At 40.0% G+C, this 27,632-nt stretch overlaps 1 protein-coding gene across 3 annotated transcripts in view; it reads left to right on the top strand.

The window, feature by feature from the left end:
- Positions 1 to 27,632, top strand: part of glis1a (GLIS family zinc finger 1a) — a 401,984-nt gene that overhangs the window by 166,169 nt on the left and 208,183 nt on the right. For all 3 annotated transcript variants that reach the window (XM_087990769.1, XM_087990768.1, XM_087990770.1), the window contains exons 3-4: positions 18,947 to 19,133; positions 22,148 to 23,228. In XM_087990769.1, coding sequence (XP_087846895.1) covers positions 18,947 to 19,133; positions 22,148 to 23,228 — 1,268 coding nt within the window. The remainder of the gene's footprint in view (positions 1 to 18,946; positions 19,134 to 22,147; positions 23,229 to 27,632) is intronic.

Below are 27,632 nucleotides of genomic sequence, written 5' to 3'. Positions count from 1 at the left end.
TGAAATCCATATACACCACATCAATCACTTGTTTGGTCATCTTCTCAAAGAACTCAATAAGGTTTGTGAGGCACGACCTACCCTTCACAAAACTGTGTTGACTATACCTGATCAACTTATTCCTCTCTAGATGATTATAAATCCTATCTCTTATAACCTTTTCCAACACTTTAGCCACAGCCGAAGTAAGGCTCACTGGTCTATAATTACCAGGGTTGTCTCCACTCCCCTTCTTGAACAAGGGGACAACATTTGCTATCCTCCAAGTCTTCTGGCACTATTCCTGTAGACAATGATGACATAAAGATCAAAGGCTTTGCAATCTCCTCCCTGGCTTCCCAGAGAATCCTAGGATAAATCCCATCTGACCCAGGGGACTTATCTATTTCCACACTTTCCAGATTTGCTAACACCTCCTCCTCGTGAACCTCAATCTCCGTCTAGTCTGGTAGCCTTTTCTGCTCGACAACATTGTATTTTTCCAGTGTGAATATTGACGAAAAGTATTCATTTAGCACTTCTCCTATCTCCTTGGACTCCACGCACAACTTCCCATTACTATCCTTGATTGACCCTAATCTTACTCTAGTCATTCTTTTATTCCTGATATACCTATAGAAAGCTTTAGGGCTTTCCTTAGAACTCTCAAGCACCCTAACTGAACCACATACTAATCAGTTTTGTCCCTTTCTTCCAGACCTCTGATATTAAGCAAATATTATTCATAAATAACATGTGTAGTGGGTTTAGAATGTGTCTTCAAGGCATTTCAAAATTTCTCCAGTCAGGCTTTTCTGTTCTTCATTGAAATCTCGAGGTCAAACCAACTTTACACATTCTTTTCCCAGCACCGATAACAGATTTGTTCAGGTTTTCTGTTTAGCTCTGTGGTTATCTCATAATTTTTACCACTGAGGCTGGAAGAAGATTCAATTCTTTTCAAGTTGTCTTTTACCTGCACAGTAATGGGGATTGGAAAATTTATAGCTGTGTTGTGCTGACTCACAATGTATGGGTAATGTTTCTGAAAGAGTTAATGCTGAAGACCATGCTGAATAAGCTCCATTCAATCTGATGAAAGACTTGGATGGGGAAAGCCAGAGCATCTTGAGATTGTGAAGGGGAAAGACATGTAATCCTATGTCTCCAGTGCCAGTGTCTGTCTTATTAATGTGACTTGTACATGATGACTGTACCATGCTATAAATTGTGTCTTGATTAAGAGTCTCTTATTATACTACCCAATGGTCTTCTTCTACCACTTTAGAGCAGTGAGGCCCCGTGGATCCAGTCAGTAAAGAAGAATAGTAGGAGCGATCTATCAACCACATGTTGGCAGTGGTTGGCATTGCATGCTGCTATGACAACTTACCCAGTAGTTGAGTTGCAGTCACAGTCATAGAGTCATAGAGATGTACAGTATGGAATCAGACCCTTCGGTCCAACCTGTCCATGCCGACTAGATATCCCAACCCAATCTATTCCCACCTGCCAGCACCCGGCCCATAACCCTCCAAACCCTTCCTATTCATATTCCTATCCAAATGCCTCTTAAATGTTGCAATGGTACCAGCCTCCACCACTTCCTCTGGCAGCTCATTCCATACACGTACCACCCTCTGTGTGAAAAAGTTGCTCTGTAGGTCTCTTTTAAATCTTTCCCCTCTCACCCTAAACCTATGCCGTCTCGTTCTGGACTCCCTGTCCCAGGAAAAAGACTTTGTCTATTTAGCCTATCCATGCCCCTCATAATTTTGTAAACCTCTATAAGGTCACCCCTCAGCCTCTGACCCTCCAGGGAAAACAGCCCCAGCCTGTTCAGCCTCTCCCTATAGCTCAAATCCTCCAACTCTGGCAACATCCTTGTCAATCTTTTCTGAACCCTTTCAAGTTTTACACATCTTTCTGTTAGGAAGGAGACCAGAACTGCATGCAATATTCCAACAGTGGCCTAACCAATGCTCTGTAAAGCCGCAATATGACCTCCCAACTCCTGTACTCAATACTCTGACCAATAAAGGAAAGCATACCAAACGCCTTCTTCACTATCCTATCTACCTGCGACTCCACTTTCAAGGAGCGATGAACCTGCACTCCAAGGTCTCTTTGTTCAGCAACACTCCCTTGAACCTTACCATTAAGTGTATAATTCCTGCTAAGATTTGCTTTCCCAAAATGCAGCACCTCGCATTTATCTAAACTAAACTCCATCTGCCACTTCTCGGTCCATTGGCCCATCTGGTCAAGATCCTGATGTATTGTGAGGTAACCCTCTTCACTGTCCATGACACCTCCAATTTTGGTGTCATGTGCAAACTTACTAACTGTACGTCTTACGCTCACATCCAAATCATTTATATAAATGACTAAAAGTAGAGGACCCAGCACTGATCCTTTGTAGCATACCACTGGTCACAGGCCTCCAGTCTGAAAAACAACCCTCCACCACCACCCTCTGTCTTCTACCTTTGAGCCAGTTCTGTATCCAAATGGCTAGTTCTCCCTGTATTCCGTGAGATCTAACCTTGCTAATCAATCTCCCATGGGAAATCTTGTAGAATGCTTCACTGAAGTCCATATAGATCACATCTACCACTCTGACCTCATCAATCCTCTTTGTTACTTCTTCAAAAAACTCAATCAAGTTTGTGAGACGTGATTTCCCACCTACAAAACCATGTTGACTATCCCTAATTAGTCCTTGCCTTTCCAAATACATGTACATCCTGTCCCTCAGGATTCCCACCAACAACTTGTCCACTACTGAAATCAGGCTCATTGGTCTATAGTTCCCTGGCTTGTTTTTACCACCCTTCTTATACAGTGGCAACACATTAGCCAACCTCCAGTCTTCCGGCACCTCACCTGTGACTATCGATGATCCAAACGTCTCAGCAAGAGTCCCATTAATCACTTCCCTAGCTTTCCACAGAGTTCGAGGGTATACCTGATCAGGTCCTGGGGATTTATCCACCTTTATGCGTTTCAAGACATCCAGCACTTCCTCCTCTGTAATCTGGCCATTTTGCAAGGTGTCACCATCTATTTCCCTACATTCTATATCTTCCATATCCTTTTCCACAGTAAATACTGATGCAAAATACTTGTTTCGTATCTCCCCCCATTTTCTGCGGCTCCACACAAAGGCCGCCTTGCTGATCTTTGAGGGGCCCTATTCTTCCCCTAGTTATCCTTTTGTCCTTAATGTATTTGTAAAAACCCTTTGGATTCTCCTTAATTCTATTTGCCAACGCTATCTCATGTCCCCTTTTTGCCCTCCTGATTTCCCTCTTAAGTATACTTCTTCTGCCTTTATACTCTTCTAAGGATTCACTCAATCTTTTCTGTCTATACCTTACATATGCTTCCTTCTTTTTGTTAACCAAACCCTCAATTTCTTTAGTCATCCAGCATTCCCTATACCTACCAACCTTTCCTTTCACCCTAACAGGAATATACTTTTTTTTAATTCTCGTTGTCTCATTTCTGAAGGCTTCCCATTTTCCAGCTGTCCCTTTATCTGAGAACATCTGCCCCCAGTCAGCTTTTGAAAGTTCTTGCCTAATACTGTCAAAATTGGTCTTTCTCCAATTTAGAACTTCAACTTTTAGATCTGGTCTATCCTTTTCCATTCCTCACTGTTTCCTGCAGTAGCTGAATCTCTCACCCAATTTCAGCTGTCCACTTCTAACATCCTGTCCCATATACTGGTTGTAATGACTTCTGCCATTAAGCCTCTGAACAGAAAACGACTATCTCAGAGGTCACATGACTATGGCAAGTTAAGGTGAAATATGTTTCTCCAGCCATTTCCAGCACCCGAAAAACCTGATCACTGCACATCACAGATGTTCGCAGGTATAAGGCAGCCTTACAATTACAACTGGAATACTGAGCCCCAGTATTAGCAACAAGCACTCCAGGTTATTGATATAACAGCTTTACATGTAGCAAAATTAAATGTACTCTGATACAACTTCTGATTATATGTTTTAATTTGTTACCCTACCCATCTTGCATGATGCATGCATGACTTTTCAAATGTTTTTTCTGAAAGGGCCATTACTGCCACCAGACATTCATTTTATCAATCCATGTCAGATTTGAACTGGTCCCAGAGGTAGGAGGCTACTGTCTGACCCATTACGTCATTCTCTCTTCTAATGCAATGTTTCCTAGAATACAAACATTAATTTTTGCATTAAGCATCCATTCTTTGGCTTGTTTATTACTTTATTGGCTAAATAAAAATGGTGAATGGTGCTCATTGAAGAGTGAAAGCACGTTAAAATTAAAATTCAGGAATTTGAGCTCATTTTCCATGAGCTCTCAATAGCATATGATATAACGTTTTGCTGTGTTCCTGCACTTTGTCAGTTAAATGCAAGCTGAATTGAGTCACCTTAGCCTGGCAATACCCCAAACTAAACGTTGTTTAGGGCTCATGTTCTTGACGTTTTAACATGGATCTAATAATATATATATTATACTCAACACCATCCCTCCAAAAGAAAAATACATTTGGAAAAAAAAATCTGCTACCCTCCTTAACCTAATTAAACAAAGTTGCTTTAATTTATCTCACTCTCTGAACTGAAATTCAGCTATGGATCTGAATAATTCACAGTTAAAGTAGCTGCGCAAGGCCATTCTCTCTTGAATGATTTGATTTGTTTCTTCTGACTGCTGATTAAGTTTTTTTTCTAAATGTGGTATATTTATTCTTTTATTTTGTGTTGGCTGCCAGATTCACAACATCTGGCATCTTTCATTGTCCGCTGCCAACTCCTTGTATCTGTCTCTTCTTCTCGTCTTCTGTCAGATGCTCCTGTCAGCAGCTTTGTGAATCTAGTTTCATGTACATTAATTTCCTTTCATTGATCTTTAATCAAGCACAAAGTAGGTGTCAGCATATGTTTTGCTATTGTCCACACATTTTTCTTATTGCTTCAGTGTTGATCATGTTATCCTCCCGCCTGACATGCAGCACCCCACTGTCTTTGTACAGTATGTTTCAGAAGCATTCAATCTCTGGTCGTGCACCTTTTTCAGGCTCTAGTTTTTAGTGTCAAATCAAAGTGTTGACTGAATGTGTGCCTCATACAATCTGTCATTTCACAGCACACACTACAATTCTCCTCCTTTAGGACAATTTATGCAGGTCATTGACATACTTATAGTTGATCAATGTTCACCATAGATTAATACCAATTTCACTTTTCATAACATTAATTAGCAAAATAATTGGTGGACAATTGGTGCAACCTTCACAATTTTGAGTTTTATTTAGTGAGAATCTATTCTATGGTTCCTTTGACAATCCAACTTCAGTTCATTCTGTTTACTTCATGCACACTTGAGTTTAGATTGTTTAATTGTTAACTACTCCTAATGGAAAATCTGTTTCATGTCTCAGCTAACTGAAATGCCAGGCACAAGCACAGTCTGGAACACAGTCTAAAGGTGATATTTACTAAATTAGAAAGGAACTGAGACAGCATTAATTGTAAACTTGATGAAAATTCTGTGTATAGTGTTCACCATCGCGCATGTGAGTACAACATCTCTTCATTGTGACAAATGTACTTAGAATTCTACATATTTTCATAGATACCAGTGGTCAGAATTTATAGCCTAATGTGTTTCATTAATAACATCAAATGAGCTCCTCCTTTTGTCCCTGGGTAGGATCTCAGGCAGTGTTCCAACGTTATATTGTGGGGGTATATTTCTATAGAACAACCTCATTAACCTTCAGGATAGTTGGAGTAGATGCTCAGTTTTGTAATGAGGAATTTGTTATTGCCTCCAATGTTTTCCCCTCATCTTCTGTAGGCAATATCTGCTGGTGGTCCATGACAGACATCTGGTATCTTGTTGAAATGGTTATTGCATTCTCAGAAAGGCTATTCAGCCTAAATGATAGTTGTAGTTGATTGCCATCAAAGTAAATGATGAGTTTAGTTATTTACCCATACTCAGTAGTACCACTTTGTTTTTGAATTAGCAGATCATAGGTCAAGCACTGATCTAGGTCTTGAACAATTAATTGAGGCAGTACAGAAAGAATATTCCATTTTCAGAGATACCATCTTCAGGTTAGTACTGTGAAAGTGCTGAACTCCCTGAGGTGCTATCTTTCAGATGAGATATTTATCCAACACAGCAGCCCTTACAAACGGTCATCTAAGGCCCTTTTGCACTATTCAAAGAGGAACTTTGCTGGTTGCTTATTTAAAAACGTACAAATAAGTAGCAGGAGTATGCCATTTGGCTCCTTGAATCTGTTGTACCTGACTTGGGCCATATATATCCACTATCTAACACCAATGAAAGCAGATATTTTGATAATCTGTCACATTGTTATAAATGGCAGCTTGTAGTGTGCACATCGACAACAGTATTTCCTTATATTACAATAGGGACTGTCATTCTTGATGTTAATTTGGAATTTAAAAGATTGAAGATTGCATGGAAATTACAATATTGAAGGAGAAAAGAACTTCCACAGTTTTGAGGTGCTTAGAAGGAACAAGTTAGAGGAGTAGACTTGAAGAAGTCTGAAACCCAATGCAGTGACCACATAGAGAAAGGGAATGTTTGTATGAAGATGAGGAGCTGGGCTCTCGAGCTGCATGCATTTGGGGAGTGACAATACAATTTTCACCAATTTAGTTTTGAATTCAGGTAACATTTTCATAATCTTTTGGTTGCACGTGAGGAGAGACAAAAGATGTTGTTTATTTTTGATGACTGTCCAATCAATTTTGCTTCCTGTTTCAGTAAAAACTATTGAGGGCCAGTAGGAAGCCAGTCAGTCTTTTCCCTTAAATTTATTAAATATCATGGGAAACAGAAAATCTTATTATAATTTGCATACAAGGGTTGTGGTCCATGTAAAGATAATTTGAGTGATTATTATAAAGCAAAATTAACACAGAAAGTAATTAGTTTATATGTAGAATTCCCTTGAAATAAAACAGAACTTTTGCAGTGTGGATATGAAGCCAAATGCAAGAGCTGTTCCCAATGTGTGGTGAATAAACTGATCTCTGTTGGGGAAGCATTATTTGAACTACAATTGGCCTCATAATTTCTTGGTTCATGAAGGGAGAACCAATCAGATGTCTGCTTCTGAACTTAATGATGTTGTCCTTCTTGATCAAAGTCCCACCAGATATTCCAGATAGGGATGTTCCTCTTTGGGGTGAAGATCTGATGGGTTATCAATCCTTCATGTGAATCCTTATTCTTCACAGCTTTGACTAATTTATTTTAGCACTGGGCTTACCACATGTGTGCTGGTGGAAATCCATGAATAGAGTTCTGTTTATCATGAGGGGTAAAGAAATGCAGCATTGGTACTGGAAATGATAGTGGACTAAAGATTTGAATAAAGACCAGGTGCAATACACAAGAGACCACGGTCCTTTAGAAGGTATACCTCTGGGGTTGATTGCAGGGACAGGAGGCTCTCTCCATCCAGTGTTTGAATCCTGGGCCTCCACTGTTGCTTCCTGGGCTTACTTCAATCTATCACAAGATCACACTGGAACACAGAAGTAAGTAGAGAGGATAAAAAGGCAACGTTCCAGGCCCCATCTCACCTGCTCTTTGCCATGAGAGTAACTGGAAATTTCTCATCTTGAAAAAAGAAAAGCCTCTCTGATGCAAGCAGTCTGATGAATAGTTTTTGACAAGAGGATGCCTTGGAATCTAATTTCTTAATTATGCACACAAATGGTAAGGTCTGCAAAAGCCCAGGGTGACATGGATAGATTAGCAAAATGAGGACATAGTCCTCGGATGCTGTTAGACATAGAAAAATGTGCAGTAATATGGAATAACCTTGGGGAAAGAAAATACTAGTTAAGTGTTAAGATTCTAACCAGAACCAAGGAACACAAGAGTCATGTTGTGCAGATACACAACTCATCACAGATGAAAAGCCATAAAAAGATGTGCTGGAATCAAGAAGCTTTGAAAATAAGGGTGATATTAAACTCAGAACATCTGAGTAATGTCACAGTTGGATTATTGTTGAAATCTTGGGCACCCTAATTTAAGAGGATATAAAATCAGTGGAAAAGTTGCAACATATGCTCAGTTACAGAGAAATTTAAGGTGTTTTTTCACTGGAATTAAGATGGTCAATAGAATATTAAGAAGACAAAAATGCTTAAACTAGTTAATGAAATAGGACAGAGAACCACTAAGTTATGAGAAAAAAAGTACTCAAATGAAATGTTAAACTGTGCACAGAATCTGATTAGAGTGCAAAATTTTCTATCTATGTTGGTGAAGCGGAGCACAAAAATATTTTTGAAAAGGAATTAAATAGTGGCTTGAAATTGAGGAATGTTAAAGGGAGAATAGTTGGATTAGACTGGATGAGTCATGGAGAAAAGTACTGGTAGAGATTTAATGGGTGAAGTGATATCCAAACAAAAATGAATTGGCTGAATATTTTTATTCATTCATGGAATCTGATCTTGCTGGTAAAGCATCATTTATTGCCCAGTCTAATTGCCTTTGAAAAGGTGGCAGTGAGCTACTTTCTTGACTCACTGTGTGATTTTACTGTAATAATATTAATGTGAGGAAAAGTTCCAGGATTTTGACCCAGTGATAACGAAGGAAAACCAATATGTTTCTGAGTCACATAGTAAGCAGGGTAGAAGGAAGCATTAAATTACAAAGGTTTTATTGATAGATTAGCTAAATGGGAAAAAAAATCAAGCTAATGAAATAGCACATAATTGTGCAAAGATATGTGGCAGGTCAGAAAATTGGTTTCATGGTCATGGTCTAGGTTCATCACGAAATCATTGTTAATTGTTGTAAAAACCCATCTGGTTCACTAATATCATTCAGGAAGGGAAATCTACCATCCTCACCTGATCTAGCCTACATGTAACTCCAGACTCCACAACAATATGGCTGACTCTTAACTGCACACTGGACCACTGGTTCCTGGTTCAGCAGGCTTTTCTGGAAAGAACTGTGAGGATTTTTTGTTGGCTCTGCAGCTGGCAGGGTATAAACCCCTGACACTTAAAACAAAAATCCCTCCCTTTGCATTTTATGTTCCAAGAGATTTTTTATGTGTGAGTTGTAGTTATTTTCTTACTTTTTGAATAGTTTGTTCTATAAATGAATCCAGCCGCAAGCTTTTGTGAATTTATGGATAGAGAGGATATTTTATTGTTATATACTTGCTCCAGAGAGTTCAAACATGACATGTCACCCATACTATCACACATGTAAATATGAGATATTAAAATAAATTAAAAATGTAGAATTATTTCAATTTCTTTCATAGCAGGCCTACAGTATTTTTGAATACATTGGATTTTATCTGGAACGGAGGTCTTGTAAAATTGGAGTTTTCTGAGTAAACTGTGAGGCTTCATGGAGTTGAATTGCTAAGAGGTTGGATCTCAGATGAACTTGACATTGAAACAGGTTGGGGAGATAATCCTTCTGCTACTGTCAAGGTATTCCTTTTCTACTTCGTTGCTTAGTTATCTTGTTACTGGTTCTGTGGCTTTTGAGATGGTGTTTCATACGGTATCTGTCAGAAGACAGCTTCTGATGTTATTTTTGACTGCAGTCAATAAACATGATCACCTTGCTCATGTGATCTGTAATATGTCTAAAGACCTTTACTAAACAAAATGGGCTGGTAAACATCCTGTGTTATGGCTTTTCACACAGACTTTTCACCAGGTTGTGAAAGCTTGGAATTCTCTTCCATAAACAAAAATTGATGCTACCTGAGAAACATGGATTCTTTTTGTCAAACACAGGATTTAAGGTACATAGGGCAATGGCATATTCATGGAGTTAAGTCACAGATTAGCCATGACCTATTGATATGCAGAAAAGTTTGAGGGGCTAAATGGACTACTGTTGTTGACCAAAGTCAGTCAAGTGGGCTGTTTTGTCCTGGATGATGTTGAGATCCTTGTATTTGGGCAAGGGGAACATGTTCTATATCATACTCCTGAGGTGTGCCTTGTAGATGGCAAAACAGCTTTGGGAAGTCAACAGATAAGTCACTCACCACAGGCTACCCAGCCTCTGGGCTACTCTTGTACACACAGTATTTTTGAAGCTGGAAGAGTTAAATTTCTGATCAATGGTGATTCCTCAGGAGGTTGTTCATGGGGGACTTAGCCACTTTTACTGTCCAGTAACATACTTCTAATGTGATACCATAGCACTGTTTTAAGCAGTCAACATCTTGATTACATTGACAGTTGTGACTAGAAACATGAAACAAAAAATTAAGTGCATACATGAGAAGGTAATGATATGATTGCAAAATCTGGTTCTATTTGGTGTCCTAAATACTTTGGGTGTTGTGAATGCTCATTGTATCCTGTAGAATCATTAGGTGTTATCCAGCAGACACGAATATCACAACAAAACCAGCAATAATGTTTGCTCCTGTTTTAGGGCCAGATTCATTTACTCTTGGGCTGGCCTTGGAACCTGATCTTTCTATTCCGAGGCAGACATGTGAGCTTCCTTTTACTGAGCTTGCTGACCACACACTTGCAAGCCTTTTGCTGTTTCCTGCCTGTCCCTAAGGTCCCAGTCTTGAAAGAGGAAACCCAGCTCTCATGGCTTTAGTGGAGGTGATCTTAATCTCCAAAATCGTTAGGTTTGAGTGGTGGAAAGTTAAAATGTAAAGCCTTGTAGCTGAGTGGGATAGGAGAAGGGTCCCTTTATTCCATATCTTGATGAAGGTGCGTGCTTAAGATTGTATTTGTGTTCCAATTTTAAAACTGGCTGCCAGAGTGAATTGAGAACTGTTGGACAGAGCAGCTAAATATGTCTTGAGGACTACTTGTGAGCCATGCAAGAGAGGGTCCTGCCCAGAACGTCAACTCTCTTGCTCTTTGGATGCTGACCTGCTGTGCTTTTTCCAGCACCATGCTTTATCAGCCATGCAAGAGGGCCAGGTGTGCTTCCTTTGACCACAAGTTTGGCTTTGAATCATACCTTCCACATGTCCTGATACTACCTCTATGTCCTTCTTGGACTGTGATTTCCTATCTTCCCCTCCTGTACCCTTCAGTCTTCCTACAAATTCCTCCTTCATACATTTCGATCTTCTCCATGATCACCTACAATCCTTTTCCCTTCTCCCCCAGTCCCCTTCCTGGACCATCCTTGATTTTTCCAATGCCTTTCTCCCAGTCTCCTGTATGGATCCTTTTTTAGTTCAGCAGAACCTGATTTAAACAAGTCCTGTTGGGTTTCCTTGCTGCTAACCAGCATCATCCCTAACTTCCTTGTAAGTCTGCTCTTCTCTCTCGTCCCAAACCTGTTTCACTGCTCAAGGCTTTTCCTAGTTCTGCCCTACACATTAGTTTATAGGTTACACTTGCCCTGTTTCACCCCTACCTGGGTGAAATCTCACCTTTGCCCATCTATCGATTCAGATTATGGTGCTCCCCTGTACCAAGGTTTGCCTCTGCCATGCAGTCCAGACCAGAGTTTTGACACACCATCACAATATATTCTGGCTGCAATGCATGAAACCAAGTGTACCGTAATTTAGTCAGTGAATGCTCTGTAAAATATGCCAGCATTTATTCTGGTCTCTTAGATTACATGATAACTCACAGGGAAACAAGCCAGGAATGAGATCAGGTAAAATAATGTTTATAAATACTTGTCCACATTTAATGGAGGATCCGCAAAACCAAATAAATTTTGATTTATTGAAAGATTAATTTTCTTAAAAATAAGGAGAGCACGAGTAAGAGGGTTTGTGTCAACAAGGTCTGTGTGAGCGGCATTGATAGAGAAAAAAATTGATGGCTGTCAAAAAATCTGAAAGAATGACAGACAAGCAGCAATAGAACTGTTTTATTTTTGTTCATGGGGCATGCTGCAGGGAGTTAGTTAGTATATGAATAATTATTTTTGTAGAATGTGTGTATTTGGAAAAAAAACCTTAGTGGATGAATTAAATGATTTATGATTACTTCTCTCTGTTACTACAATGGATCAAATTACCTTTGCCTTTCAATGATAAAGATAATGGGGAATTGGTCAACGTTTAAAAAATTGACTCTATCATACCTGAATGTGATTTATTGTAAAACTTAGTTAATAAGTTCAAAAGATAAACTGCAAGGCTGACTTCTAAAAGTGAAGTTCAGAAAAATGATGAATGTTGAAGTCCTTTGGAAGAAAAAAGTTTGTAAATCTTGTATTCTATTCATTGTGCAGTGCAAATCTTCAGCCCTACAAAACCGTCTCTGTCTACTGTTCATCACAGTGTCTGTGTAGGCAGGATGCACATGGATATTGATATACTGTGGTGCGCTTATGCTGTTGATTTGAAATTTGTAATATTCAAAATAAAGAAATTACAATTTTACTGAACTTTAAGCTTTTGAGGAATATTGAATTTTCTGTTCTGCATCAAACTAGATGAAAAATCAGTCATGTAATTACATATCACTCAAAGCTTTGACTTTTGATGCACAATAATATTTCATGCTGACAGTTTTCTGTACTAAAGGCAATTCATTTTTTATGTATAGTACTGTGGGCATCAGACACTCTCCAGTTCCACACTGAGTGGAGTTTCTTCACATATGAGAATAGACATTGTAAGTTGGCAAACTATGTACAGATGCACACTTTCTGGAAGGAGGTTTTCCTGACAGTTTTTGTGAAGAGCTTGCCTATTGCCTGAGCTGATTCTCATCCTCCCCAGTCTGGTGACATTGAACAGAATTGCAGACCTCAAAGTGCAGTGTCAACTGGTGTGAGCTAAGTCAGCACAGTGTGTGACTGCACAGCTAGTATCACATTGTGTGGTGCATTTAGAAAGATAGAGAGAGAACTTGTACTTGTGTAGTTCCTATCATAATCTCAGAACATTATAAGGATTTTAAGCCAGTTAGGCATTTTTGAGTGTAGTCAACATTGGTAGAGTAGGAAACATAATAACAAATTTAAGGGACAAAATCCCACAAACGTCAATGGGATAATGGCATGCTTTTTAAAACATTAGTTAAGGAATAAATATAGGTCAGGGTACTGACTGTATCAGTGGGAAAATCTTTTTTAGTTGGAAGACTTTGAAAATCTCAAAATTGGTTTGGCCAGACAGCCCTGATTTAACAGGTGAATGAACAAGACTGAAGCCAAGTGAGACTGGATTCAAATAAAATTAGCATTGTTATGTTGCTACGAATCAAGAACTTATTAGCTGTTCTCAATTACAAAAGAAAAATATTTTTTGTGAAATTTAACGAGAAGTTATAATAAAAAAACCATGGAAACAGTAAACACCAAGAGCATAGGATTTATAAACCCATGGGTTTATTCTTTTATAAAGAACCAGTTGTACATAACAAAAGGCTGCAAAAGACCTAAATTACACAGCACTTCCCTGTGCTTGTTTCATACCATATTAAGTGACAATTTGTCCCACAAGTATGACTTCATTTTCTGAGTAAACTATTTGATTCACAGAATAGTGGAAATAAAAGCAGAGTTGAAATGAGGAATGATATTTTGTGGGACTTGAGTCATTTGTTCCTTTGTGTACTCTGTGACAGCACTGAGCACCAAGATAGCTCTGTGTCTGAGCTAACTTTTCCAAACTTTTCTTTCTATTTCTCACAAACCTGTGCACTTCCTCAGTGAAATTGTTGAACTGACAGCAATGTACTGCTGAATAATGTTTAGTAGGAGCTGGACAACTAGAACATCTAGGACAATAATGATAGTCATGAAAAAAATGGAAGCATCATTATCTGTGCTGGCTGGATTCAACTTCAGGTCTCAGGCAAAAAATGACAGTGCTTAATTGCTCAATGTTTCCCTTTTTTGTCACGATTTTCTTTTAGCTGGTCAGTCTTTGAATTCGTAAGCTCAAGGACGTCATGTGTGAAATGGAACATTTTAGCACATTTGGCAGCATCAGGCACCCCCAGGACATACCAGGCTGGAGTGGAGTAGCACTTCATTCGCTTGTTTCCATTGACAAGTTTCGGCTTTTAGAAAAGGACCTTCAGTGTACTCTGTGAAATTTCTCTTTCCTCTGCCTGGTGTCCTAAGATGCTTGTTATTTTGAGCACTTGGGTAAAATGCTTTAAATAACACTATCCCACCCGGGCTGCTTAGATTATGTACACACAGCATTGCCTGCAAAACTGTAAAGTCTGATAGTTTTAATAGAAGGCTTTCACTGGATTAGAGTTTACTGAGCTAGCTCGACCTCTATAATTTTTCTCCATTCCCTACTTGAGGGAAACCAAGACAATTGTGGGGAATTGTAAATATACTGAAAATATGCAGGAGATTGTGATCTTCAGTAAGATTAGTGATGGAAGTGACTTCCGTTAAATGATTCTCTCCTCTTGTGGAAGAATCCATAGTGTATCATGTCATTGTGATGTCACAAAGCACTGGTGCTATGCTGTCTTTGTCTGCTCCATTACCATCAGTAACATGTCCATTTTGAGATGGGAAGCAGCTGAGTTATTAGGCCTTATCACGCCAGGAATTTAGGTTGAATTTATGCCAAACTGGGAAACACCATCAGGGAACAAAGTTGAGGTGAGTTTTTAAAAAATATAATGTTACTCTCTGATTTGGCAAGCCCACATTTAATACTCCTCCCTCATTACTTTGAAAAGTTGATGGCCGTTTTTCTTCATGAACTGGATAAGAATGGTTAGTGATGGTGTTCTCACAATGATGGTGCTGGGCAGGACTTTGAGTATGCAGGTATGAAGGAATGGCATTATCCTGTACGTTTCTAAATCAGGATGAATTGTGAATTGAAGATGATAGTCTCCCTTCAGTGACTTGTAAAACATTTAAAATAGCATTACTGCATTCAGAAGGAGATATTCAGTAATATCACATTCATATTGTAAGTGTTAAACCTAAAATTAATTAAAATTATTAAGTTCAGTCGTGGACAAGGATTGTAACAATGCAGATGGAAAAAGCCAGGCAGAAGATTATGCCTTCCTGAAGAAGGGCTTATGCCCGAAACGTCGATTCTCCTGCTCCTCGGATGTTGCCTGGCCTGCTGTGTTTTTCCAGCACCACATTTTTCAACTCTGGTACTCCAGCATCTGCAGTCCTCACTTTCTCCTAGAAGATTAGGCCAGTCAACAATAGTGACAGCTTGTATTTATATATAACATCTTTAACAATATAATGACCAAAGCTGCTTCACAAGGGCATTTAAAAAATATATATATTTTACGTGTTGTTGGAGCTGCAGTCATTCAGGCTAGTGGAGATTATTTCATTATTCTTCTAACTTGCCTTTGCAGATAGTTGTCAAGCATTGTGGAGTCACTTGAGCTGTGTACTGCAGAATTCCTGGTCTCTGATCTGCTTTTGCAGCCACAACATTTGGAAAACTGGCCTGGTTTAATTTTTTGGTATCCCCAGAATATTGATTGTGGGGGTTTAGTCATCATAATGCCATTGAACATCAATGGGGGAATGAATGTATTCTCTTCTGTTGGTGATGATCGCTGCCTGACACTTATATGAGATAAAGGATACTTGCCATTTATCAGTCCCAGCTTCTTGGGAGAGTAACTGACATGAATAAAGCCATATTGTAATTGTTAAATGATGGCAAATTTAAATTTTAAAAATCTGTAAAGAAAAGGTTGACTGAGGGACTTATGGAATTATATTTTAAAAATTGTACTGAAGAAACATGCACGAGTATGCAACCAATTTCAACATTCACCCATTGAGTCTGTCTTAACTGTCTCTGGAGTAGAGCTATTCTTGTTGCACTGGTGATGACAAGGGGCAGTAGCATGATATTACATATCTAGTAATCCAGAGGTAAGACTGATATTCTGGAGACATTAATTCAAATCCCACCATGACCATATGGTGAAATTTAAATTCAGCTAATGAATAAATCTCATGAAATATTAGTCTTAAAATAATTATAAAGCTTCTGAATTATTATAAGAACCCAATTGGTTCATAAGTGCCTCTCAGAGAAAGAAATTTGCTATTTTGACTCGATCTGGCCTTCATGTGACTCCACATCCACAGCAAAAGATTTGAGTCTTATCTAACCTTTCAAATGCCTGAGCTAGACATTTTTCAAATCATTACAAACAGCGCTACTGCACATTGTCTACAGTGGCTTATGAGGGTCACCATCATTTTCTTAAGGGTACTTAGGGCTGGGCAATAAATGTTGGCCCCACCAATGACACTCACATCCCAAAAGTCCATACAAAAATAACAAATGTATTAGCATGAAATAAGTTTATTGGATTGTTGACATAATTATTTTTTATATTTACGAATTGCTAAATACATTAAGTCTTTTGCATTTTAAGTGCTTTTCCAAAGTAACTTAAAACATTTCAGATGGGCCAGTTGAATGCTGGCTGTATCCCCAGCACCCCAAGTTGAGTTGCAGACACAAGTCTCTTTTCATTGACAGGCACCATACTTTGATGGACTAGTGTGGTGCCATGATGAAATTACTGTGTGACCTGCCAATTCCTCTAAACTGTTGGAGCGCGCAGGCCCTGTACACTCAGTGCTCTGTTACAGCTAGATTGATTTTTGTTTTGAGAAGTCAGCACCTCTGGCTGTTAATGAACAGAAAAGCCTATTCCTGTGTTACAATGTAGCTGCTTTATGCCCCGTGCCAATCACATGTCTCAAGTCAGAATAATTTTCCCAAAATAATGTTGTTTAAAAAATTACGCTAAATATTTTTCTGAAAAGCTCCCTCTATTTGGGTATGGCTATTAATATACTTTCTAACCATGTGATCTGTGATGTTTTTAAAACCCTTGACAGCATTAAAAATTACATTTATTTACATAAGAAAGAATGGAATGAGAAAGGGCAATTTGGCCCTCCAAGCCTGTCCTACAATGGACTGTATCCCAACTTTAAATCTCCTGAAATAAAATGCTGCTTTAGTGTTTCCTTACAGGGAGCAGAATATTCATTCACCCTCACAGATACACTAATCAATCCTACCCTATTGCTGTGTTTGTATGTATGTGTGTGTGTGTGAGTGAGAGTCATTTGGTCCCTTCATTGACTGCTTCCCGCTAGCTAACCAATCCTCTAACCAGTCCATGTTAGTATGTCACCCCCTACTCCATGAGCTCTTATTTTGTACAGTTTTTACCTTTGATGTGACACCTTGTCAAATCTATTTTTGGAGTACAAGTACAGCACTTACATAGTTTCCTTTTATCCATGTTGTTTGCCACTTTGTCAAGGAATTCTAATAAATTAGTCAAATATTATTTCTCTTTCACAAATCCAATTTGCATCTGCATGATGATATTGAGATTTTCTGATTTGGAGATGCCGGTGTTGGACTGGGGTGTACAAAGTTAAAAATCACACAACACCAGGTTATAGTCCAACAGGTTTAATTAGAAGCACACTAGCTTTCGGAGCGACGCTCCTTCATCAGGTGATTGTGGAGGGCTCGATCGTAACACAGAATTTATAACAAAAATTTGCAGTGTGATGTAACTGAAATTATACATTGAAAAATTGATTGTCTGTTAAGCCTTTCATCTGTTAGAATACAGTGATAGTTTGACTTCTTTCATGTGTAAATCACAAAACCCTTTTTTTTAAATTGCATTCTCGGGTTAGCTGTTAACAATGGTGATAGCTAGACAATATGTTGAGGATTTTCTGAAGAAGACTTCTGAAGAAGGGTCACTGGCCCTGAAGCGTGAACTCTGAGTTCTCACCACAGACCTGTTGAGACTTCCCAGCAATTTCTGTTTTTGTTTCAGATTTCCAGCATCTGCAGTTCTTTTTGATCTTTCTGAGATTTTCTAAGTCCGCCAGTAATTTCCTGAGAAATGGTTTGCAGCATTTTCCCTATGTTAAACTAACTGGTCTGGAGTTTCCTAGTTTCTATCTTGCTTTATTGAGTGTCACTTACTATTTTCCAATCTGATATCTTTTCAGAACCTAGGGAATTTTGGAAAACTCTAACCAATGTTCTAGAATCTTGTGTGGCCACTTCCATTCAGACCGTACTATATTTGTTTCTTTGTTTGATTTATTGTTGTCACAGGTACCGAGATACAGTTAAAATTGTTGTTTTGTGAGCTATATAGGCAGATTGTACCATAGAAAATGCATAAGGGTAGCAGAACAGAGTGCAGAACACAATGTTACAACCACAGAGAAGGTGCAGAGAGAGAGATCAGAATTAGCATTTGAAAGGTCTGTTCAAAAGTCTGATAACAGAAGGGGAGAAACTGCTCTTGAATCTGTTCATATGTGTATTCAAATTTTTATCTCTTCCACTTGATGGAAGAGGGTGGAAGAGAGTATAACCGAGCTGATTATGTTGGTTGAGTTCCATCTAGGGACTTTTCAGCTTTTGATTCTAATAAATTTCTCTGTACCATTTCCCATGGTTATTGTAGTTGTTTAAAGTTCCTCTGTCGTTTTCACCTTCTCATTCACACCTATTTCTGGGATGTTATTTGTGTAGTGAAGACAGACACAAAATATCTATGGATTTCATTCACTGTTCCTTTATTTTCCATTGTTAATTCCCCAGATTCACACTTTAGAGGACTAACAATCACTTTACTTACTCTTCGCTTTTTCAGATGTCTTGGAAACTCAAATTTCCATGTGCTTTTACATTTCAAGCTTACTTTCTTTTGTGCTCTAATTTTTCCCTCATCATTAATCTTTCAGTTATTCCTTGTTATTCTTTATATTCTCTCCAATCTCTGACCTGCCATTCATCTTTGCAGATTTATATACTTTTTCTTTCATTTTAATACTATTGCAAACTTGCTTAGTAAGCCAAATGCCCAAGGTGGAGCTGTGCAGATTACAGTGTTTTTATTTCTAGATTTGCGTAGAAGAAGAAATCTCACACTGGTTGCTTTTAATTTTGTTACAGCAAATGGTGGATACAGCCCCTGTTATGTTCTATCCAGCAAGAGGGATGAAATGAACCATGCCATGAGGAATGAGCCAATAGCAACAGCCAGGTTGGAGCCAGTGATTCATTCAGGAAATCATATCAGCACAGACCCGAGTTCATCCCATTGCAGTACCAGGCTGACTGCCCCTCACTCTGATACCAGGTTATTTTCTGCTGCTGTAATGTATTCTGTGTCTGTCAAAAATCTCTATGTGGATGAAGGTTCCAAACTGAGCTGTGAACTTATCTTTCTTCCTGTGTATTTACAAGCCTGCTGGTGCCTGTGATAGGATGTCCTTGCTTAGAAATTTGTAGCATTTTGTTTCAGCATCTTTGGCTTCAGTTCTATATAATACTCTCCTGAAACTATTCAAAGAGTGAGATTGATAGATTTTTTTTGTTGGAAAAAGTTGTCAAGCGTAATAGAATGAAGGTGGTTAAATAGAGCTAAGGAAAAATCATTAAGATGGAACTGAATGACAGAATAGATTTGATGGACTATTCCTGTTCCTCTGAAGATAAAAATAATTTGAGTTACATGAAGCATCAATTTTACTTTGTGTTATGTACAAATAACAAAATATTATTTAGCTGCTTTTTTGTGGTTGACTCCCACTGCCCTCTGAAGTGGTCTAGCAAGCCAACTAGTTGTATCAAACTCTACAATGTCTAAAGAAAGGAACAGACAGTTTGTATCCTATATACTTGACATCTCCCTGCCTATCAGAAACAAGAACAAATTCAGTCCTGTGAAGCTGCAGGTTGTCCATAATAATATCTGTGCCAGGCTGTGAGACTATTCAAGCAGCAGCCTAACATAATCATACAGATGGATGACTACATATAGACACTGTGTTGGACACCATCATTACTATTCCTGTCCTGTTTTATACAGGCAGACCCACCAGAGGTGTGCATATATTGCAATATGGTCTATAAGGAGGTGCCCTGGGAGTCCTCATGGTATTAGCTCAACCATGGACAAAGAAATCTGCTACTTACCACCTTGGCTGATAGGCACCGATTGGAGGAAGCACTAAAGGTGGCAAGGGAACAGAATCTGGGGCCATACTACCAGTGCTTCATCTGGAGGCTCACTGATGATGTGACCTAGTATGGTGACAAAACGTCTGAAAACTAACCTTCCAGCTCAGCGAGCAAACCTATATCCGGAATAGAATCTGGACTTCAACATCCATCATGATGAGTGGCTCTGTGACTACTGACCAAGTTGGCCATGCTTTAAGACGCAGTGTTCCTCTCACTGTCTATCTGGCTGCACTGGTGATTGGTGTGCTGATGTCAACCTTGGAGTGGCTGTGTGCATCTGCAGCCATGCAGCTTCGAGGGACCATTGACAAGACTGCGTCTGCAGAAGGTGGTGAGCTGGAGAACTCACTTGATCTCAGGTGCTTGGGTCTCTTCCCCTCATACTGTTTTCAGTTTCTTGAATCTCTCTCCTCTTGTGCTGTTTCCAAAATCTTGAAACCTACCACTCTGGTGATGTTTTCTATCTCTCAAATCTCTCCCCTGTCATGCTATTTTGAGGCACTTGGGCCTCTTCTCTCATATGACGTTTTCAGTCTTTCAGACCAATCCCCTTTTATGTTGTTTTTAGACATTTGGACAAATCTTGCACTGTATACCTGCCAGTTAGTGGCAATCTCCAGCAAGACAGAATCTCACCGTAGTTCCTTGATGTCCAGTGGCATTGCCATTGCAGAATCCTCCACTACTCATATCCTGGGGTTTACCATTGATCAGAAACTGAACTGGACCTGCCATTTAATACTGTGGCAACAAGAATAGGTCTGAGGCTAGGAATTCTGTTGAGTACTCAACTCCTGTCTGCCCAATATCTGTTCACTACCTACAAGGCACAAGTTAAGATTGTGATGAATACTCACCATTTGCCTGGATGATGCAGCAATTCGTACTCAACAACCTTGACACTATCCAGACAAAGCATCCTTCTCCATTGGCATCCCATCCACCGCCTTCACTATTTAATTCCTTCACTAGCAGCGCACATTGGCAGCAATGGTACCATTCACAAGATGTGCTGTAGCACCTTCCAACTTGTGACCTTTACCAGTTAAAAGGATGAGGGCTGGAGATGCATGGGAATATCAGTACCGAACCACACCCTATTCTGACTTGGCAATACATTGCAGTTTCTTCACTGTGGTAAATCAAAACCTTGGAACTCCTTCCGTAACAGCACTGTAGATTTATCTATGCCACTTGGACAGTAGCAGCTGAAAAAGGTAGCTCACCACCACCTTCTCCAAAGCAATCAAGGATGCTTAATAAATGCTGACCCTGACAGTACCAATGTCCCCAATAGCCCATCAACCAAAAAACAAGTGCTGCAATACAACTTTTCCCAAAGGGGTCAGCTAGCGTACAATTAATAATATGCAAATACCATATGTAATACCCAAGAAATTATTCTTTATGTGCAACCCTGTATAATAAGTGCTATTTGACCATAGAGGACTTAGCAGCTCAGACACACTTCTGTTGCCACTTTCACACTGACACAGGAATCATATAGTATTCAAGAGAGAGAATCCTGGTCATTTTTTCCTTTTGAGCACAGTGGTACCGAGACAAATTGTAGCTCTCCCTCTCTCTGTCACCCAGGCTAAGATCAATTAACCCTGGACAGATCAGAAGCTATGCTTGGGGCATTTCTTGTTTTTGTCTGACTTTGCAGCAAACCCACTAATCTCATCATTTGTGGAAATCTTGCACTTTCTGTGGGAAACAATTCTTTTTCGAAAAGCACCAGAGTACTATCTCATTTCAGAAGAATGCAAGAATACAAAGAGTGCCAATTGCTATTCTGTGAGTGGATCAAGGAGCATTATTTTATTAATATGACTATTTTGATTTAGATCAAGCTGATAGGGTTTACAGATAAACTACCACTTGGTTTAGATCATTTAAATAATTTTATAGAACCTATATTGATGCAATATTCAATATCTCACAGAAAGAAGACATTAGCAAATTCATAAATATTCATTGTCTCCATTTGTTTTTGGGAATGCCCCCATACTGAAGCAACTTATGAAACAAAAATAAAACTGCAATATGATTGGCAAAAAGTAATGCTTATATCCATTTATGTTACATGAAGTCTCAATATGTTTATGGCTGTTGTTGTTTCAGGTCTCTCGCTTCTCAAACTTCATTGGCTCCCAGTAATTTGCATTTGGAGGAAAATCTTCCAAACATACACATAAAACAGGAATGGTCACATCTCCTTTCTGAGAACGAAGGAGTTTCTAGTCATTCTGAGGTTGGAGATACCAACAGTCTGCCTTCAGAATCCGAGTCCGTGAACAGCAACTTCTCTAGTTCTTATTCATCATATTTCTTCAATAATGATTCGAGCTCCACACCGGGCTTTGTGTCAAGTGGGAGTCTTCGTCACGTGGCCAAGTTACAGCCAGGCAATGCAAAGAAACGATCGGTTTCGATATCCCCACTTTCAGCTGAAGGGTTGGACATCACAGCAATCATTCGCACCTCTCCAACATCGCTTATTGCATGTGTCAATGGAATGAGGGGCAGTCCCAATGGTCTGTTCCCTCTCTCTGGAGGAATTGGTCATTTGGGAGCTCGAAAGACCTGCAGTCCGCAGTCCTGCTCTGTGTTAGACAGCCAGTGCAACTTGCCTTCCCCTGCATCCTCTTTCCCAACGCGCAGTGCTGAGCAAGAGAGTACTGAAGCTGAGCCTATCCCTTTGCAGCAACCTGAGGATAACATGGACCTCGGTCTGGTAATCGGCAACATGGTTGTTCAACATGGAGTGGCGGATGGTTGCCATAAAATAAACTTTTTCAAGCATGAACCTGTTGACGAGTATACACATGATACAAAACTGTTTCAGCAACACCAAGGGCCACCTCCCCCATACCATTCCCAGCAGCATTTTGGTCAGTCCCATGGGACCATGCACCACTTGCATGGGCTGCCAGCCAATGGACACCTTCAGATTGATGAAGAAAGTGAGTTGCCCAAGAACAATGGGAGGCAGATCTGTCGATGGATAGACTGTAACGCAGTCTATGACCAGCAAGAGGAGTTGGTGAGACACATTGAAAAAGTGCATATTGATCAGCGTAAAGGAGAAGACTTTACTTGTTTCTGGGCTGGGTGCGTGAGGCGGTACAGACCCTTTAATGCTCGCTACAAGCTTCTGATACATATGAGAGTTCATTCAGGAGAGAAGCCTAACAAGTGCATGGTAAGTCCAGTTGACATAGTTCAACTAAGGTATAATAGCAATATACTGTTGTATTGCTTAATTTCCTAAGGCTCTTTGCTGGCAGTGGAAATAAACCCTGCTGTGTCTCTTACATTTGAAATGCAGAGAATACGTGGCAAGATAGGATTAGATTTTGGCCGACCAAATATATATGTGCCTAGAGAGTGAGCTTAAAAATGTGTTGCTGGAAAAGCGCAGCAGGTCAGGCAGCATCAAAGGAACAGGAGAATCGACGTTTCGGGCATAAGCCCTTCTTCAGGAATGAGGAGGGTGTGCCAAGCAGGCTAAGATAAAAGGTAGGGAGGAGAGACTTAGGGGAGGGGCATTGGGAATACGATAGGTGGAAGGAGGTTAAGGTGAGGGTGATAGGCTGTAGAGGGGGTGGGGGCGGAGAGGTCGGGAAGAAGATTGCAGGTCAAGAAGGCAGTGCTGAGTCTGAGGGTTGGGACTGAAAAAAGGTGGGGGGAGGGGAAATAAGAAAGCTGGAGAAATCTGCATTCATCCCTTGTGGTTGGAGGGTTCCCAGGCAGAAGATGAGGTGCTCTTCCTCCAGGCGTCGTGTTGCCATGGTCTGGGGATGGAGGAGGCCAAGGACCTGCATGTCGTTGGCGGAGTGGGAGGGGGAATTAAAGTGTTCAACCACGAGGTGGTTGGGTTGATTGGTGCGGGTATCCCAGAGGTGTTCTCTGAAATGTTCCACAAGTAGGCGGCCTGTCTCCCCAATGTATAGGATGCCACATCGGGTGCAGCGGATGCAGTAAATGATGTGTGTGGAGGTGCAGGTGAATTTGTGGCAGATATGGAAGGATCCCTTGGGGCCTTGGAGGGAAGTGAGGGGGGAGGTGTGGGCGCAAGTTTTGCATTTCTTGCGGTTGCAGGGGAAGGTGCCGGGAGTGGAGGTTGGGTTGGTGGGGGGTGTGGATCTGTCGAGGGAGTTGCGGAGGGAGTGGTCTTTCCGGAACGCTGATAGGGGTGGGGAGGGATATATATCCTTGGTGGTGGGGTCTGTTTGGAGGTGGCGGAAATGACGAAGGATGATACGATGTATCTGGAAGTAGGTGGGGTGGTAGGTGAGGATCAGTGGGGTTCTGTCCTGGTGGCGATTGGAGGGAAATGCCTAGAGAGTGCACTTGGAGGTGTATAACAGATTACAGTAAACTAATGGTGATTACTGATCAACAACAAACAGCAGCGGTATGAAAATTTCAGAGAATGTGTTAAGACGCATATCTGTCATTATAAGAATGTGCCTACTTTGTGCTTTTTCCTGTGATTCATTCTGTAAATGAACATAATGACCATATGACACAACATTTGCAGGTTAATAGGCAGAAAGGGTGGACCTTTTGGATAGTGTTGGTAACTTTTTATAAATGTCTCAGTTACAGCGACCACTCTCCAGATTGTTACCACATCCTGCCTAAAGGAGTGTGTGGGCATGGTTACCAACAGCAATATCTTACGCTGTGAGCCCTTGGCTTCAGTTAGGGTGCATAAGGAAATTACCAAGTCAGTTTTGCAGTTGCAATTTGATGAAAAGCCACAAACCTGAAACATAAACTAATTGCTTCTGTCTCCACAGATGCTTCCAGACCTGCTAAATATTTTTAGCTTTTTGAGATTTTTTTTTCCTGAAACAATTGTAGCAGTGTTGTGTTTCTGGTTGCTTCTTGTGGTTTTCTAACCATTCATTTTAATTTGATCAGTTTCTTGATTTTAGATCAGTCAGTAAATCTCATTGTATGGGGTTAGCACTTCCCACCTACAATGACTTTTTATTAATACATTGTTGCAACTCTGGCCAATATTATTCCACGCTGCCTTAACAATCTTTAAACTGCCAGAGAAGGAGATTGGTATTGCCCAACGTAAGTTTGAACTAACATGTCAATCTTAGGCTCAGTGAAATTCTTGTTAGCCTTTTTAACAAGAGCCACAAAAATATTTCAGAAAGTGTTTCACCATGTTTATTATTGGAATGATAAAAAGAGTGAGCAGTTCCACCCCTACTGACTTTCCACCGATAATTCAACGACGTGATGCATTGAGCAGTTAAACTATACAGGAAAATCCCAGACTTGGTGTGTGTAAGCAGATCTCATACCGGATGTTAGTAGAGATGCTATAACTGACTTTAATATCCTATACATTCCTCCTTTTGAATGCGTGTGTGTATGTCTGTGTTTGTTCCCGAAAACAAGGGTAGAATTTGACAAGAAGATGGTGTTCTCATGATGTAGTCGCTCCTGCCAGCAACCATTGTGTTGGCTGAAGCAAGGGTCATTGCTTTATAGGGGAAGGTAAAAATTTTAGCTTCATTGTAATTCATACAGTAATGTCAGTTTTTCTGTTTGCAGGAGTCCTGGCTGCTTAAGGCCTCTGCCAGCTCGATGTCTCTCTAGATATATTTAGCATAGATTTAAGAGCAGTCAGAGAGCGAGGTACGTTGCCTCTTCTCCACAGAGCGCAACAGGGGCCGTCACTATCAAAACAAAAGGAACGTTTAGCTCACTGCTAACATTCCAACTCTTAATTTGTCTATCAAATAATATTAAACTTCACAACAATTACCTCAAAGATTTTAAAGCCAGAGTTGGCTGAAATCAATGTTTTTCTTGGATGTTTGATTTAATGATATTGTACACGAAACCAGAATTAAATAAAATTACAATAACATTCAGATTAACTATAAAACATGACAGGATATTACATGAAATAGGATAAATTATGTGGTTTCCTTTCAAACATTTGTACTGCCTCAAGCCAATTATGAGGGAAAAAAGCAACAAATTTAATGTCGTTTGTCTGAATTTCAGGGTAATTTCTAATAATTCTGTTTGTTGAAGCTGAAAAAAAACATAGGTAATCTATAAAGAAACTAATAGTTTGTAAGGAACTGATTGTTACTTTGGCCAAGGGGTTGGTCCCAATATCAGAAGCTGGCTAAATGTGAAGCAGCTGTTTAAATGAGAGAATTCCACTCGAACGGGGAGAGGATTTGAATCCTGGGTTATTTTATGGAAACTGTTGCTTGATGGATAATAATGGGATTAAATTGATTTTTAAAAGACTTTAGAGTTTCAATTCCAATGTCTCATTAGTTTCCTCTGACCAAATAGTTTGGATTCCAGGTTAACATTCAAGTTGGACTGTGTTAGGTAACACACAGTCATGGCAACGGATCGTATTCCCCTTAAGAATTTGTTTAACTTTGCAATTCTAATTTCCCTCCACTTCTTCGTTTCCTGAAGGCAATAGCTCAGTTGCTAGGATATGATTCTGCAGATTCTGAGAGTCTTTGCTGCTGTGCCAAAGTGGTCATTCTTTATATGCAAGTCCAGACTGAAAGTTACGGCAGGCCATTACCATTTATCCCATTGCTTCCTTGAATCTTTGTCATCATCAATGCACTTTCCAGTAGCAGCTGCTGGATATTATCTTTAGTGAGAACCTGTCTGAGCCAAGTGATACTGTGGCCAGTTCTAGTGCTCTTTCCACTGCCCCGATTGACTTAAGCTCACTTAGAACTAATTGGCCTCTTGATGTGCAGTGGCTGTATCCCTACTTCTAATCCAGGAGACCTGGGTTCAAGACCCATCTGCTCCAGCGAAGTGTTCTAACCTAGAATTGTAGAATCCCTACACTGCAGCAAGTCATTTCACCCACTGAGTCTGCACTGACCCTCCAAAGAGCATCCCACCTATACATAGCCCTCAATTGTTAAGCTGGAGAGGGTTCAGAAGAGGTTTTTGCCAGATATGGAAGGTTTGGGTTATAAAGAAAGTCTGGATAGATTGGGACTTTTTTCACTGGTGTGTAGGAGGTTGAAAGGTGACTTTATAGAAATTCATAAAACCATAAGGGGTATAGATAGGTTAATGGTAGGTGTCATTTCCCTAGGATGAGGGATTTCAAGACTGGAGGATGAGTTGAGAGGAGAGAGATTTAAAAAAAAAACATGGGGCAAATTCTATACACAGAGCCTCGTTTGAGGAAGTGGATGAGAGCACAACTACAACATTTACAAAAAAGACATTTGGATAAGTAGATGAATAGGAAAGGTTTGGAGGGATATGGGACAGGAGCAGGCAGGTGGGACTAGCTTGGACTGGTTGGGCCAAAGAGTCTGTTTCCATGCGATATGATTGTATGACTCTATCCCTGTAACCCCACATTTACCATGCCTAATTCCCCTAGCCTGCACATCACTAAACACTCTGGGGCAATTTAGCATGACCTAACCTGCACATCTTTGGAATGTGGGAGGAAACCCATACAGATACAGCGAAAACATGCAAACTCCACTCAGATGGTCACTCAAGGCTGGAATCAAACCCAGGTCCCTGCTGCTGTGAGGCAGCAGTGCTAACCACTGATCCACTG

The sequence above is a fragment of the Chiloscyllium plagiosum genome, unplaced genomic scaffold (assembly GCF_037043375.1).
Source record: "Chiloscyllium plagiosum isolate Xiang-an unplaced genomic scaffold, Cpla_swu_hap1 HiC_scaffold_9, whole genome shotgun sequence".
Taxonomy (NCBI): Eukaryota; Metazoa; Chordata; class Chondrichthyes; order Orectolobiformes; family Hemiscylliidae; genus Chiloscyllium; species Chiloscyllium plagiosum.
The sequence above is the reverse complement of the archived record's forward strand: the minus strand, read 5'-3'. Positions and strand labels throughout refer to the sequence as shown.